The sequence below is a fragment of the Camelus bactrianus genome, chromosome 22 (genome assembly GCF_048773025.1).
Source record: "Camelus bactrianus isolate YW-2024 breed Bactrian camel chromosome 22, ASM4877302v1, whole genome shotgun sequence".
Classification (NCBI taxonomy): Eukaryota; Metazoa; Chordata; class Mammalia; order Artiodactyla; family Camelidae; genus Camelus; species Camelus bactrianus.
In genome coordinates, this window is record NC_133560.1 from 13,593,402 (window position 1) to 13,606,170 (window position 12,769).

The following is a 12,769-nucleotide window of genomic DNA, read 5'->3' on the forward strand; positions in this document are numbered from 1 at the left end:
GCCCGTGCCTGGGGATCTGTGCATTGGCCGAAAAGTCTTTAAAGCAACTGAAATTCATCCTCTATCAATGAGAGAAGGCCAGCAGATGGGGGAGGTTGAAAGATGAGAAAGAAGGAGCCGAGAGTGGAAACTAGGTTGCACCCTAGGACACAGAGGATGTGTCTGATTGATCATCTCAGAGACATCTGAGTGTGACTTCTCTTTTCACCGTCTCGAATTCCGCCTCATGTCTATGGCCGTGCACATAATCCCAATTTCTCCTTTCTCCTTAGGGAGGCTTAGCGTCTTTTTAGGCTCTCCATTCCCTACACGTGCAATCCTTACGTGGTAGTGATGCCCTTAAACCTTGGGAGGGGTTCTGCACTCCCCAACATTTTGAGGAAAGAAGGGCTATCTCTCATGCAAAACAAGCTGGCAGTCTCTGAGATTTTTTTCCAAAGCCAAAGCAGCTCAGAGAAGCGTGCACTGGTCTCCCCACATAGCAGAGCCAATTCCTCTAAAAATAGCTTTCTTCCAGAGAACCCACAGCGAGACAATTCACTGCAGATTTTCCTCGAAACTGAGCTCCCACCAGCGGCACTGTTCTTGTTGCTCCCTCTCGTTTCTCTGAACCCACTCCAGCCTCCAGCAGGGATAGATTCTGGGAAGAGCCAGAGGCCCACACATTCTTCTGTTCGGTGATCCTCGGTCCACCCTCCTGGGTCCTCAAGGCTCAAGAAGGGCCATCTGTATGTACCTAGAACCTCTTCTCAATCTCTGTTCCATCCTCTTCCATTTTTGCTCTATACCCTGACATAATGTTGTCCGGTGTCTCATGCGCTCGGCTATATGAGTAAATTTAGTTGATGGAGGACATCTGTGGGTGGGCTCAACTGTCAAGTCATACATGAAAGCATCAAGGGAAAAGGCAGCCCCAATTTCCACCTAGTGTCCCCTCAACCCCACTGTGTATCTGGGGTGGGGAGATAAGCAATGATTTATCCACTTAATAAAGCAAATATGCCCCATGACCCTGGTCATCAGGGGATTTTTAAAAAGAAAGAGACGTTAAAAAAAAAAAAAAAAAAAAAGCAGCCAAAAGAACAAAAGGGCTGGAGGGCTCTGGAAATCGTCTTCTGGGGTTCTGAGCACCCCAGGCTTCTGAGGGACTGCCATGTGGAAGGAGGGGCACTCAGGGGGGTGGGGGCAGGTGGGAGAAAGGGGAAGCCGGTCAGGCAGCAGAATAATTAAGAACGGACCCTCGGGATAAATAGTCCCAGGTCTGAATCTCAATTCTGCCGCTTACTTTGGGTACCTTTCTTGACATCTCGTGCCTCACCCAGTTCCCATCTTTGCAAAGTAAGGCTCCTCGTACCTACTAGAGATTCTCCCGTGAAGATTGAATAGTAGAACGATTGTGTAGAAAGTCAGCGCAATGCTTGCCAGCTCCGAAAGGGAATCCAAAAAGGAAAAGCGTGTGCACATGTCACACACGTGATGGGGTAGAATGCCTTTAATCTCAAGTTCTCATATTAGTCTTCATTCATTTTTTTTTCCTAAGTTGATGACAGAGATTTCTCTGTGGAGGCCTCTGGGAATATGCCTATAATAAGAGGAAAGATGACTCTGGGTCCGCACCTCTGTTTTTCCATAGGCAACACCAGGTACTCTGCAGAGCTGGTTAGGAACACCTCATGTCACATATGCCCTCGTGCCTCATCTTTGTCATTATTATGTTAATAGTGCTACTTGCTTTGTAATATTGTTGAAGGGGTAAAATGAGCCAGTGCATGAAGAGTTCCGTGTCCAGTGCATTAAAGGACCCCAGTAAATGGTAGCTCTCCATCATTATTGCAACCAAAATTCCAGCCCGGTTCCAGAATCTCTTTATCAGGTGACTTGTTGCCATGTCCCTGCACTGGCTGTGCCCCTGCCAGTCCCTGTGGCATCATGTTGACTTATGTATTGCTGGAAATATGTTGTGTTCGGTGGCATGTTTGCAAAATGACAGATCATCAGGGAAGCACCGAGGAACTAGGGCAAATCAATACAGAGCGCAAATGGCTGAAATCCCCATCAGATGTTCCCATTGTTTTTACTGGTGCCAGAAGATGCTCAGATGTTTGATTTGTATGTTTGTTTTTATGCTGGTTCTATTAAATCAGTTTGCAGCCTGAAGAATGTTTGCCAGACAAAGAAAGACACATGTGCCAGTTAGGAGAGGCGGAAGACAGCCGTTGGCTTCAGACACATCCCTAAATGTGACAGTTTTTTCGGATGCTAATGCTGCTTTTTGTCCTTCACACTGCATTTTTGTCACTGGGACTACGGATCTTTGCATGCGTGTTCCAGGCCGTGTAAAACTCACCAGAGGCTACCTGCTGCACAGAGCCTGTGTGTGTGCCCACGCACCCGTGAGGGCACACACACAGTCCGGATGTCCTCCCTTGACCAAGGGGCCATTTCCCTGAGGAGGAGCAGGCAGTGAATAAAAGAATGGAGGTGCCTTGGCTCCAAATGGTATTCGGCGCAGCTCAGTGACTGAGTGTGCGGGCTTTCCAATTGGATGAACTTGAGTTTGAGACTCAGACTTTGTGAATTTGGACAAGTGACTTAACACCTCTGAGCCTCAGTGTTCTCATGTATAAAGTGGAGATATTGATGACAAATAGGATCTGCCTCCGAGAGGTGTAAATATGAAGTTAGATGAGCCACGCAAAGCCCTTAGCCTAATGCCTGACTGTAAGCACCTGAGACTTGTTCCTCTTACGGGTGTTCGCCTTAACTTTATGTTTATTTTTTGTTTTTTAATTTTATTTTTATTGAATTACAGATGGTTTACAATGTTGTTTCAATTTCTGGTGTACAGCATGTTTCAGTCATACATAGACACACCTAGATTCCTCTTCCTATTCTTGTTCATTATAGGTTATTACAAGATATTGAATACAGTTCCCTGTGCTGTACAGAAGAAACTTCTCTATTTTATACATAGTAGTTAGTATCTGCAAATCTCAAAACTCCCAATTTATTCCTTCCCACCCCCTTCCCCTGCTGGTATCCACAGGTTTGTTTTCTATGTCTGTGAGCCTGTTTCTGTTTTGTAAATAAGTTCATTTGTGTAATTTTTTTAGATTCCACACATAAGTGATATCATACGGTATTTTTCTTTCTCTTTCTGACTTACTTCACTTAGAATGACAATCTCCAGGCCCATTTGTGTTGCTGCAAGTGGCACTATTTGATTCCTTTTTATGGCTGAGTAGTATTCCATTGTGTGTGTATGTATGTATGTATATGTATATGTATACACACACACACACACACATACATATATACCACAACCTCTTTATCCAGCCATCCATCGATGGACATTTAGGTTGTTTCCATGTCTTGGCTATTGTAAATACCTCACCTTAACTTTATATTTGAAGCACACTGACTATTCACAACTCACCCCCCAGACAAATTCTGATGTCCCCTGGGGCAAGGCTAACCCATACCCTGTCCTGGCCTTGGTGCCCCATATGGAGTGACTGCAGGGATAAGGACCATCCCCAGAGTGTACCAGGCTGAAGAGGACAGGATACAGATCCATGTCCCTGCCAGGGTTAATAGGCTAAGATTGGAATTCCTTTTTCTTTGTTCAAAACCACACCTCCACGCTACTTGCACATTTTAATACTTATTGGCATCTAGATTCAATCTTTCCTCAACTCTTACAGCCTTTTTACAAAATACCTACTTCTGCAGAGGCTACATGATGTCTCAGAACCAGCATTGGGGTCTTCGCCCCTTAAACTTTTTCTGGGACTTTGGGAAAGCTGCTTTAGTCTCTGGGCCTCTGTTTCTCCGTTTTCAAAAAGACACAGAGGCAGCGTGTCCAATGGACGGAAAAAGACACCCGTCTGCCACTTACTTGCTCTGTCACTTTGGACAGCCTGTTTGATCCCTGTGGGTTATATTTTCCTTGTCCACAAAACGGGGCCAACACAGCTTGCCTCCTAAGTGTAAGGATTAAAAGAGGCAATAGACAGAAATCAACTCGACACCATAACCGAGAGCGCTTCTTGTTTGTTATGTCAGCAATAAAATTCGGTTCTGTGATGGACCGTCTTGGGCCGGCCTCTATCACCAGGTAGCACGTCTTACCCTTAGCTCTTTGCGCCCATCACTAAAGTGCGGATTAACCGATTATGGACGGACAGCCCCCAGCGCTGACGGGCTTGCACGGGCTCTTGGCCTGCCGCTGGGGGCGACGGGTCTTCTCGCAGAAGCCAGGGGGGTTGCCATCGTTACAGACAGTGGTCCTCTCCAGAGGCATCCTCCAGTTGCCATCCCTTGTCAAAGTGGCAGGTGAATCCCAGGATTCCTGGAGAGCATTTGCCACCTGACTGGCAGCCCCAGAGGCCCATGGAGCTGCTGCCTTGGCTGAGAGATCGCTGCTGAGCTCTGCTCGGCTGGAAAACAAGAATGTCCTTGGAACGTGTCAGGCAAGGCGGCCTGCCCAGGTCTGCTGCTTCTGTGGGTGGCTCTATCGAGTAGCCACAGCCTCGGAGACCCTGTGGCATGCCCTTGTGGCTCACCGTGAGCCAGCCAGCCTGCTGTCCAGCCAGCCTGTGCCCACGTGCCCGCCAGAGCACACCCCCGGCCCCCTGCAGCCCCACGCAGGCCTTCTTAATAGACCGTGGCAGTCTCATTTGTAGACTTTATTCACCCGGCAGCCGAGAATGATCTGTCCTGATGCTCCTCCTCTCCTCTCACCCGCCTTCCCTCTTTCTTCCCCCGTCACCCCCTTCCTTTGGCCTGGAGAGTGATTTGTCTGTGTTATGGGTAGGCCTGACAAACCATTCCACATTAGCAGCTGAGATGTTGTTTGAAATGGGAAAACTGCTGGCAAACTGCTCCATTAGTGGTTCCAGTAACAAATACTCCGTTCCCCCAATGAAGATGAGATTGCAGAGGCACAAATTAATAAGACTGTCTCCCCTATTCCACAGCAGGAATTAGTCTTCAAGACGAATGGGTTCATCCCAGCCAGAAATGTGCATGCACGCGCTGTAGCCTCCGAGGGAGTCAGTTCCTCCTGTCTCTTCCTTCTGCTTCCCCCTCGCTCCCCCTACACACACCTTCCCAGCTGAGGGTTTGGGGATCAGCCACGCCAAATGAGGAGGTGATGAAAAGATCCGCAGCTCGGAGAGAAGGGAGATGGATGAGGAGGAGACGCTGAGTCCTCAGCCTGGGCCAGGCCGTCATTCATCACCTCTAATAGCGGGCCCCGCCTCCTGCTCCTGCCTGTTTCCCACCACACCTGTTCCTGGTGACGGGAAGTCATTTGAGGGATGCAAGAATAAAGAATGGACAGGCTCGCTCGCTCCTCACAGCTCCTTCTCTTCCAAGGAAGATCTGGGCCCTGGGCCTGCCACATCTCTCGTTCTTTCCAGGGTAACAGGAGAGGAAGCATTTCAGCAGAGTCCATAAGACGGTAAAGCCTCAGACGGCAGCAGCCGCCCCGGGGGAGTGGTCCAGCCGGGGCCCCTGGGGCCCTCAGGCTGTCGGGGAGCCAGCTTGATGCATATTAGGCTGGGAGCCTGAAGACGTGAAGGCTATTCCTCCACCTGATTGGCATGGCCGACTGGAAACCACAGAAACAAATATCGAATCATTAGGTTGTACACCTGAAACTAATACAGTGTAATATATCAATTACATCTCATTAAAAAGAGAAAAAAGGAGCACAGAAATGAAGTCAGCCATTGGCGTTCCTGCCTGTCCAGTAGCCCAGCAGCAGCGTGGATGAGCTGCTGACTGAACGGAGACGTGCTGCCATGACAGATGCGCATGGCTACCTGTCCATCTCTCTTTACTCTAGTTACGTCCTACAGCATTTTCTGAAGATGACAGCTGCCTCCAAAGACAGCTTATAGGAAGCAAGAACCAAATATCCTCAAGGAAAGATCATCCTTTCTAACTTTGTCCCCAGGGAGTTAGACACTTGACTGGGCGCTCCACACGTCAGAACGTGAGTCTCCGGCTTTTGAACACTGTTTGCAGGTCTCCCTTGACCGGGAGTTTGTGCCACAGGATGGGAGAGACCATCCTGTCCCCACGGCCCCCAGCAACCCCTTGTCAATGGGTGGATGTTTAATTGACTCTTCTCTGCTCTGTTTCTCAGACGCCTGGAACAGAACTCCATCAAATCCATCCCCGCTGGAGCCTTCACCCAGTACAAGAAACTGAAGCGCATGTGAGTTTCCCCTGCGGAGAAACGAGCCCAGTTGCTTTCAGCTTGAGGAGGGGTGATAATGGGGAGTGGGGAGCCTGCCCAGCTGAGCGGCTGCATCCCAGTCCTCAGGGGACTTAAGTGTCATGCCAGGAATGTCTCCCAAGATGAGGAGGTGAGTCCAGACGCGTTGCCTTCAGATGGGGAGGTGTATGAGTTTAGACACCTCAGAGCTAAGAGCCTCTCCAACTAAAGTCAACTAAAATTATCTGGCTAGGAGGTATGGCTGAATCAGCCTAAAAAAGACCCATCTCACCATTTTATTGTCCCGTGGCTTTGGGGGTGTGGACCTAATGTAGGAGTTTCAGTAGAGATGTGACAGTGGCCCTGTGTCATTCTACAGCCCCATCACCAACACCCCTACAACCATGCACACATCCATCTAACAAATTCTCAGCAAATATCCACTGTGCACAAGGAAATGTGCTGTGGATCTGTGGGTAGAGGGTGAACTAAAACGAAATGTACTCTCATGGAACTAGCATATTCAGGTGGGAGAGCACAGAACAAGATATATATATCAGAAACTGATCAGCACCAGAACGTTAAACAAAGGAAGGGAAGGGCATGGAGAGTGCTGGATGGGTGGGTTGGCCCATGAAGGCCTCCGAGTGCAGGTGACCCGAATAGGGGAAGGGACTGAGTCTGGAGGGGCTCTCGGGAGTGTGCGCGGACGCTCTGCAGACTAGCGAGGGGTGGAGTGAGTGAAGGGAAGAGTGGGGATATTCTGCAGGGGCCGGATCCCGTGGCCCCTGCAGACCATGTAAGGACTTGCTAATCTTCCTAAGTGAGATAAGAAGCCTTGGAAGCTCCCTTGCTTATGACTGTCCCCAGCACCCCCTCTACCACCACATCCAATGTCACTATCATCCTGTCAGGACCTGGTGACACCAACACTGCTGTAACCTTCTCCACCACCACACCGTTGATGGCACCTGCACCTCATCGCCCTCATCCCCGCCATGGCGGCAGCATCCTCCTCACCACCCTTCCCGTCGTGTGGCCACCCTGAGCACTGCTCTGTGGGTCTCTCAGAGTGGGGTGCTCCGAAGGGAGGCCAGTAGGATTCAGAACCAGTCCCACCATTGCCATCATGGACACTAAGAACCTGGGAGGGAGGCTCCTGTCCCTTTTCCAGGCTAAGAAATCATTTACGATAATCACCATGCTGTTACCATCGCCCTTGCCCCTTCTCTGACCCCCCACAGAGGAAGGAGAGAGGGCAGGTAGAAATACCCACAGACGTGGCCTTGTTCCCTCCCACCGGAGGCTGACTCCTCCGTTTCCCTTGAGCAGGAGGGCCTACATTAAAGAGGTTAAGTGTCTGCTGGCTCCTTTTATGTTAAAAATAAACATCCCTGCGAAACAGTGGCATTGGTAGGCTTTACCCTCAGATCTCGGGAAGCCAACTCCCATCTCCCTGGAAACCCAAACCAAACAAGATTTTCCCCTGGTGCAGTTCCAGAAGCAGAGAGCAACGTTACGCACCTGCCCTGAGCGCTCACTTCTTCCCTCCCCTTGGCAGCGTTCCTGCTGGAGGAGCTGTATAAATATAGGCCTTAATATTTAAAACCTTGGACCATTAATCTCCTCGTCTTCCTGCTTCTCCAGCTCACTCTCCATACCCCCCCGCCACCGCCCCGATTCATTTTTAAAGCCCAGCTAGATTCTGCAGCCAGATAGTAATTTCAGTGAAAAATGACAAGTTCCGTCACTGCCCCAACCTACATCTCTTGCATGATTGAAGTTACTGCTCTAATTTTTGTGAAGTCCAGGTAATTTAGGGCTTGGCCATGTTTTACTGTCCTTTCTCCATCCCATTGGAGTTGCCATGATCTGTGCATTCAGAATTCATGAGACCTCCATCACGACCTGCGAAGTGAATTTAATTTTTGATCACTTCTGATGCTATTGGTATTTATCATGATGCCCTTTCCCCCACTGCCCCCAACCCCACATGACAGTAAAGAAGAGAGGCCACTTAAAATTTTTCTGACCAGCAGAACTTCCAAAACCCAGACTGAGGTGCAGTGGCTTGGAGAAGTGGGTCCCTGGTGAAAATGGATTTTAAAACCCTAAATATGAACCAGTCTGTCTCTAATATCTAATAGAAGTTTTCCCTCAACTCTGCAAGAACCACATCCTCTTCCTACCTCCAGTGACCAAAAAAAAAAAAAAAAAAAAAAAAAAAAAAAAAATTTCCCTGAATAAATGGCATTGTCCCTGAATAGAATGAATTTCTGGTGGGCAGCTTAATGTAAAAAGAAACTTTCAGGTAAAAACTAGTATCAAGATAAGGAAGCCTTTTGTAGGGACAGTAGGAGGCACTGGAGAAGGTGCCCGGGTCTCACAGGGCTGGTTACCCAACAACGCTGACACCCGAAGGTCAAACTTTCAAGTTGTTTGGCCCGAATAGGGTGTTGAGTTCTTTCCCTCCGCGCTCTTAGGTGGAGCGGTATTCCACAGCCTCCACCACTTCCTCGTGTCTCACACTTCTGTTTCCTGCTTGATCCTTGCAGGCGTTGGATTTTGCCATCTCTGTTCTAAACAGTGTGCAAAGGCCACTCCTTCCCCATCATCCAGTTTATAAGCCCCTGGGGACTGGGGTGGATCTGAGACTGACCAGACTCTGAAGCACCATGGCCTGAAATATGACCCAGGGACCGCCTGCAGGGGTGATGTGTCACATGTGCCGACTTCTAACTCCAGCTCCCCAGCCGGCCAAGACTCTCTGTGGGTGCATTTTAATAAACACCCCTAGTGAGGTTTGAGAACCACCGGTCGTTAAGATTGACCCAAACCCCTGGAGTCAGCTCTGGGACCACCTGATGTGGACTAGGAGGGGTCAGGCATGGAGATCAGTGGGCACTGAAGCCATCCCCAATCTGCCTTTCTGTCCAGTGCCACCACCTTCTGCACCCATCACAGTGAAGTGGAAGGGAGACTTGAGACGCCAGGTCTGTACCCGAACAGCCATGTCAGGTCCCTCATGGCTCCAGGTCCTTCACCTCCCAGAGCTGCTGTTTCCTTCCTGCAGAGTTAAGAACTAAGAGGAGGTGACCACCAGGGCCAATTCCCAGCTAAACTATCACTTCTCCAATTTCTACTCCCCGGCATCTCCAGAACCACAAGACATCTCTCACTGTGCTTAGAGAGGGGTGCATGCAGAAGTCTAGTTATGAACTGAAAGCCAGTTTGCCCTGACAAGGCTAAAGCAGAGGGCTTCTCCACTGGCCACGGAACTTCCTCTCACATGGCCGAGGTCTAAGGACCTTAAAGGGACATCCCATTGGGGATGTCAGGGAAACAAAACAGAACAGGCTCTCTCACTAGTCTGATCTGAGCACAGACCCTGCACGCTTGCCCGAAATGCCTTGCGAGGTCCGGCAAGATTAGGATAATCCAGGGCATTTGCTTGTTAAGACCCTTACACTGAAGAAAAGCCGGGTGTAAGCTGACGAGTTTGCGAGCACAATCTGGATTTGTTAGGGACGATCTCGCCCGCTAAAGGGATCAGCTCGACAGCTGTGCCTAAGAATCCTTAACCTGTGGGGTATCCGTCAACCTGCAGGCCTTGGAAATGGGGATGGAAGGGAACAGAGGCCTAGGGAAGGGTGTCAGGCAGCCCCTTTGAAGGCTGTTAGGAGGAGGAGAGAGGCCCGAGGAGTGCGCTTAAGAGGCTGGGGGGCTGGGGGGTCTGGCCTCGCTGGAGGCAATTGTTTAAGAACCTGCTTAGATGTGCTTTCTTCTCGATACTCCCTCGTCTCCTCCTTATTGACCCTCCAAGACCCCAGCCCCTCCTCATCTGCACGAAAGCAAAGACCCATTGATTTATTTTGTTAAAGAAAAGGAACCAGAAAGGTTCGTTGTGGCTGGAAATTGGAGCATCTCCCCTTCCAGGGACAGGAGCCCAGAGGCCCACCCTGAGCTAATGGCTTTTAAGAGAAGTCCCCCCTCCAGGGAAGTGCCGGTGGGGAGAACTAGAGGAGGGTGCTCTGAAGTCACTGGGATGCTGCAGAGTGAGCAGGGAGATTCCGCTGCACCAGCGAGGCCTGGCTAGCTGCCTTCCAGCGCACAGCATCCTTCTCGCTCACATTATCCCAAAGCCCTGGGCATCACTGCCCTGGGCTTGCTCTGGGAGCACTGCCAGCGACAAGGCCAGGCCTCAAAGCCATCCCGTGACAGTTTCATGAGATGTTTACAGAGACTTAAGTCACTGCTTAAAAACTCCTTTCAGGTCAGAGAGGAAAAGTCACTGGGGAGGTGAAATGACTCAGGACTTTGGAGGAGAAAAATAAGCGTTTACCGAGGCACGATGCAAAACAGTGATGCTTCCAGGACCCTTGGGCCGCGTTTGAGTGAGGCCGACTTCTGCTTCATTTATGCTGTAGTTGCTTGGTAACGTGACCTAGGACAAGTCCCTCATCTGACTGGGTGCGGTTTCCCACCTGCAAAGTGAGGGCTCCCATGTGCATAGCAGTATGTCAAAGTCACGGTGCTGTGAGTGTTCTTTGAAAGCCAAGAAATGTGATACAGATACAGTGCATTTCATCATGAGGCGGTTGAACTGAATGATCTTTAAGCCCCTGTTGTCACACTGTAAAGAAACAGATTGAATGATTAATCCATCCTCACCATTTTGCATACCTGAAATGCTTGGTCCACACCTAGGAATGGCCGTACCACACCTTTGAGCTGTGTTCTCAGTCTCTCCCGTTAATGTTTTCAGAGACATCAGCAAGAATCAGATATCGGACATCGCTCCAGACGCCTTCCAGGGTCTGAAATCGCTCACGTCTCTGTAAGTGGGGAGCGGAGTCGTGTGGGGTGCGGGTGGGGGTGGGTGGCAGAGGGATGCGTCCGTATTTTTCAGGGGGTGTTTATCAAGGTTTTATGTTCCCTCACACACTTGTGGCAACCTGGTAAAAGAAACAAATATTTCTTCAGGGGAAATTGATCTTGGGGAATATTTCTACAACCCAAATGCATTATTTTTATTGATTAAGTGCCCAGCAGCCTTCCCAGTTATTGGCTTCTAATTCAAATGCATCTTCTCCCCAAACCGCACTCCCTCCTCCCACCCCACCTGCCTCGGCAGAGCTGTCCAGGGAGATGGAGGGAGAGAAGGGGCATGTGTGGTTATTACCGGGTGCCCACTTCCCCCGTGCATGTGGACTTGTCAAAGGAGGAGCTAATTTTCTTCCTCTGATTTTAAAGCTTTTTTTTCCCCAAACCAACCTCATGGCTATTGTTCTGAGAAAGCATCAATCCCATTCTATAAATAAGCCTTTCATATCTTTGATTTCGAAACCCTAAAGCAGCCTGTTGGATGGAAACAAAGCCGTGCCCACTAAAGGCATAGAGACCCTCAGGGACAGGAGGGCACGGAGCTTTGTCCTGATTCTGCCAGTGACTCGCCATGTGGCACAGAGACCATCCCTTGAGTCTTCCATGCGTGTTCCCTCCAGGCAAAGTGGGGACAGTGCCACCTTTCCGACTTAGCACGCAATCGTGATTACAATTAACAACAATAACTGGCAGTATTTATTAAGCACTTACTGTGTGCCAGGTACTCTTCTAGGAGGCTTGCAAATTTCATCCTCACAACGACCTAAAATACAGAATCTATCCTCATCTCTCTTTCATGGCTGAAGAAATTTGGGTGATCTAAGCTCCGCACAGACAGAGGTTTTTATCTCTTTTGATCCTGGCTGAATCTCTGGCACTCAAGCAGTACCTGGCACATAGTTACTGGGCCAAAAAAAGAAGAAAAAAATCTGCCGAGTAAATAAATATAACGTATCCAAAGCCCACGGTGACGAGTGAGAGAGGCAGGATTCGGACCCAAGCAGTGTGACTCCAGAACCCAGCCTCCTGAGATAACGTGGAAGGTGCAGCTAAGGTATCCTGGGTTGATACTATTCGTATTCTTTGGTGACCTGCCCACCTGGGCAAGAGCGAGGATGCTCAGAGGCAAGCTGTCCATGCTTTGTCACCCTGTGCCACCTGTTTGTTTAATTGATGAGTGGGCAGGTAACAAGATACACATTTTCCCCCCACCTGGCCCCATCCCACCGGGAAGGGGCTGCAGACAGGGAAGTCTCTTGATTCAGCTGTTGCCTGCTGCTTGCAGAGTAAATTAGTTTCATTTATTGGGTTAGAACATCTGGCTGGGATATCAAAGACAGGATTGTGTGTGAGATTAGCGTCTGCTTATTGTGCTAAAGATCACAGAGGAGAAGGGAGAACGGCCGTCTGCCACCAGGATCCTATCCGTGCCCCCACCCTCCCGTTCCCCTTGTCTGGTTCCCCTCTGCTGGGATCCGGGAACGGTCTGAAGATCGTGAGATGCTTCCTGTCTTGCAGGAAAAGAAATTCAAAATCTGGTTGCCAAATAGGAAATTGGCATGCCACTAGCCAATTCTGAAATATACAGGGACGTTCTTAAAGTGAAGGTCCTCTCACCCCCAATGTATGTATTCGTCCATTCAGCAGGTGCCTGCTGTG

General features: G+C 49.5%; 1 protein-coding gene across 1 annotated transcript in view; it reads left to right on the top strand.

Annotated features, from left to right (window-relative positions):
- The window catches only part of SLIT3 (slit guidance ligand 3), a 583,328-nt gene that overhangs the window by 462,320 nt on the left and 108,239 nt on the right, over window positions 1–12,769 (top strand). The window contains exons 10-11 of the mRNA XM_074350310.1: window positions 6,155–6,226; window positions 10,992–11,063. Coding sequence (XP_074206411.1) covers window positions 6,155–6,226; window positions 10,992–11,063 — 144 coding nt within the window. The remainder of the gene's footprint in view (window positions 1–6,154; window positions 6,227–10,991; window positions 11,064–12,769) is intronic.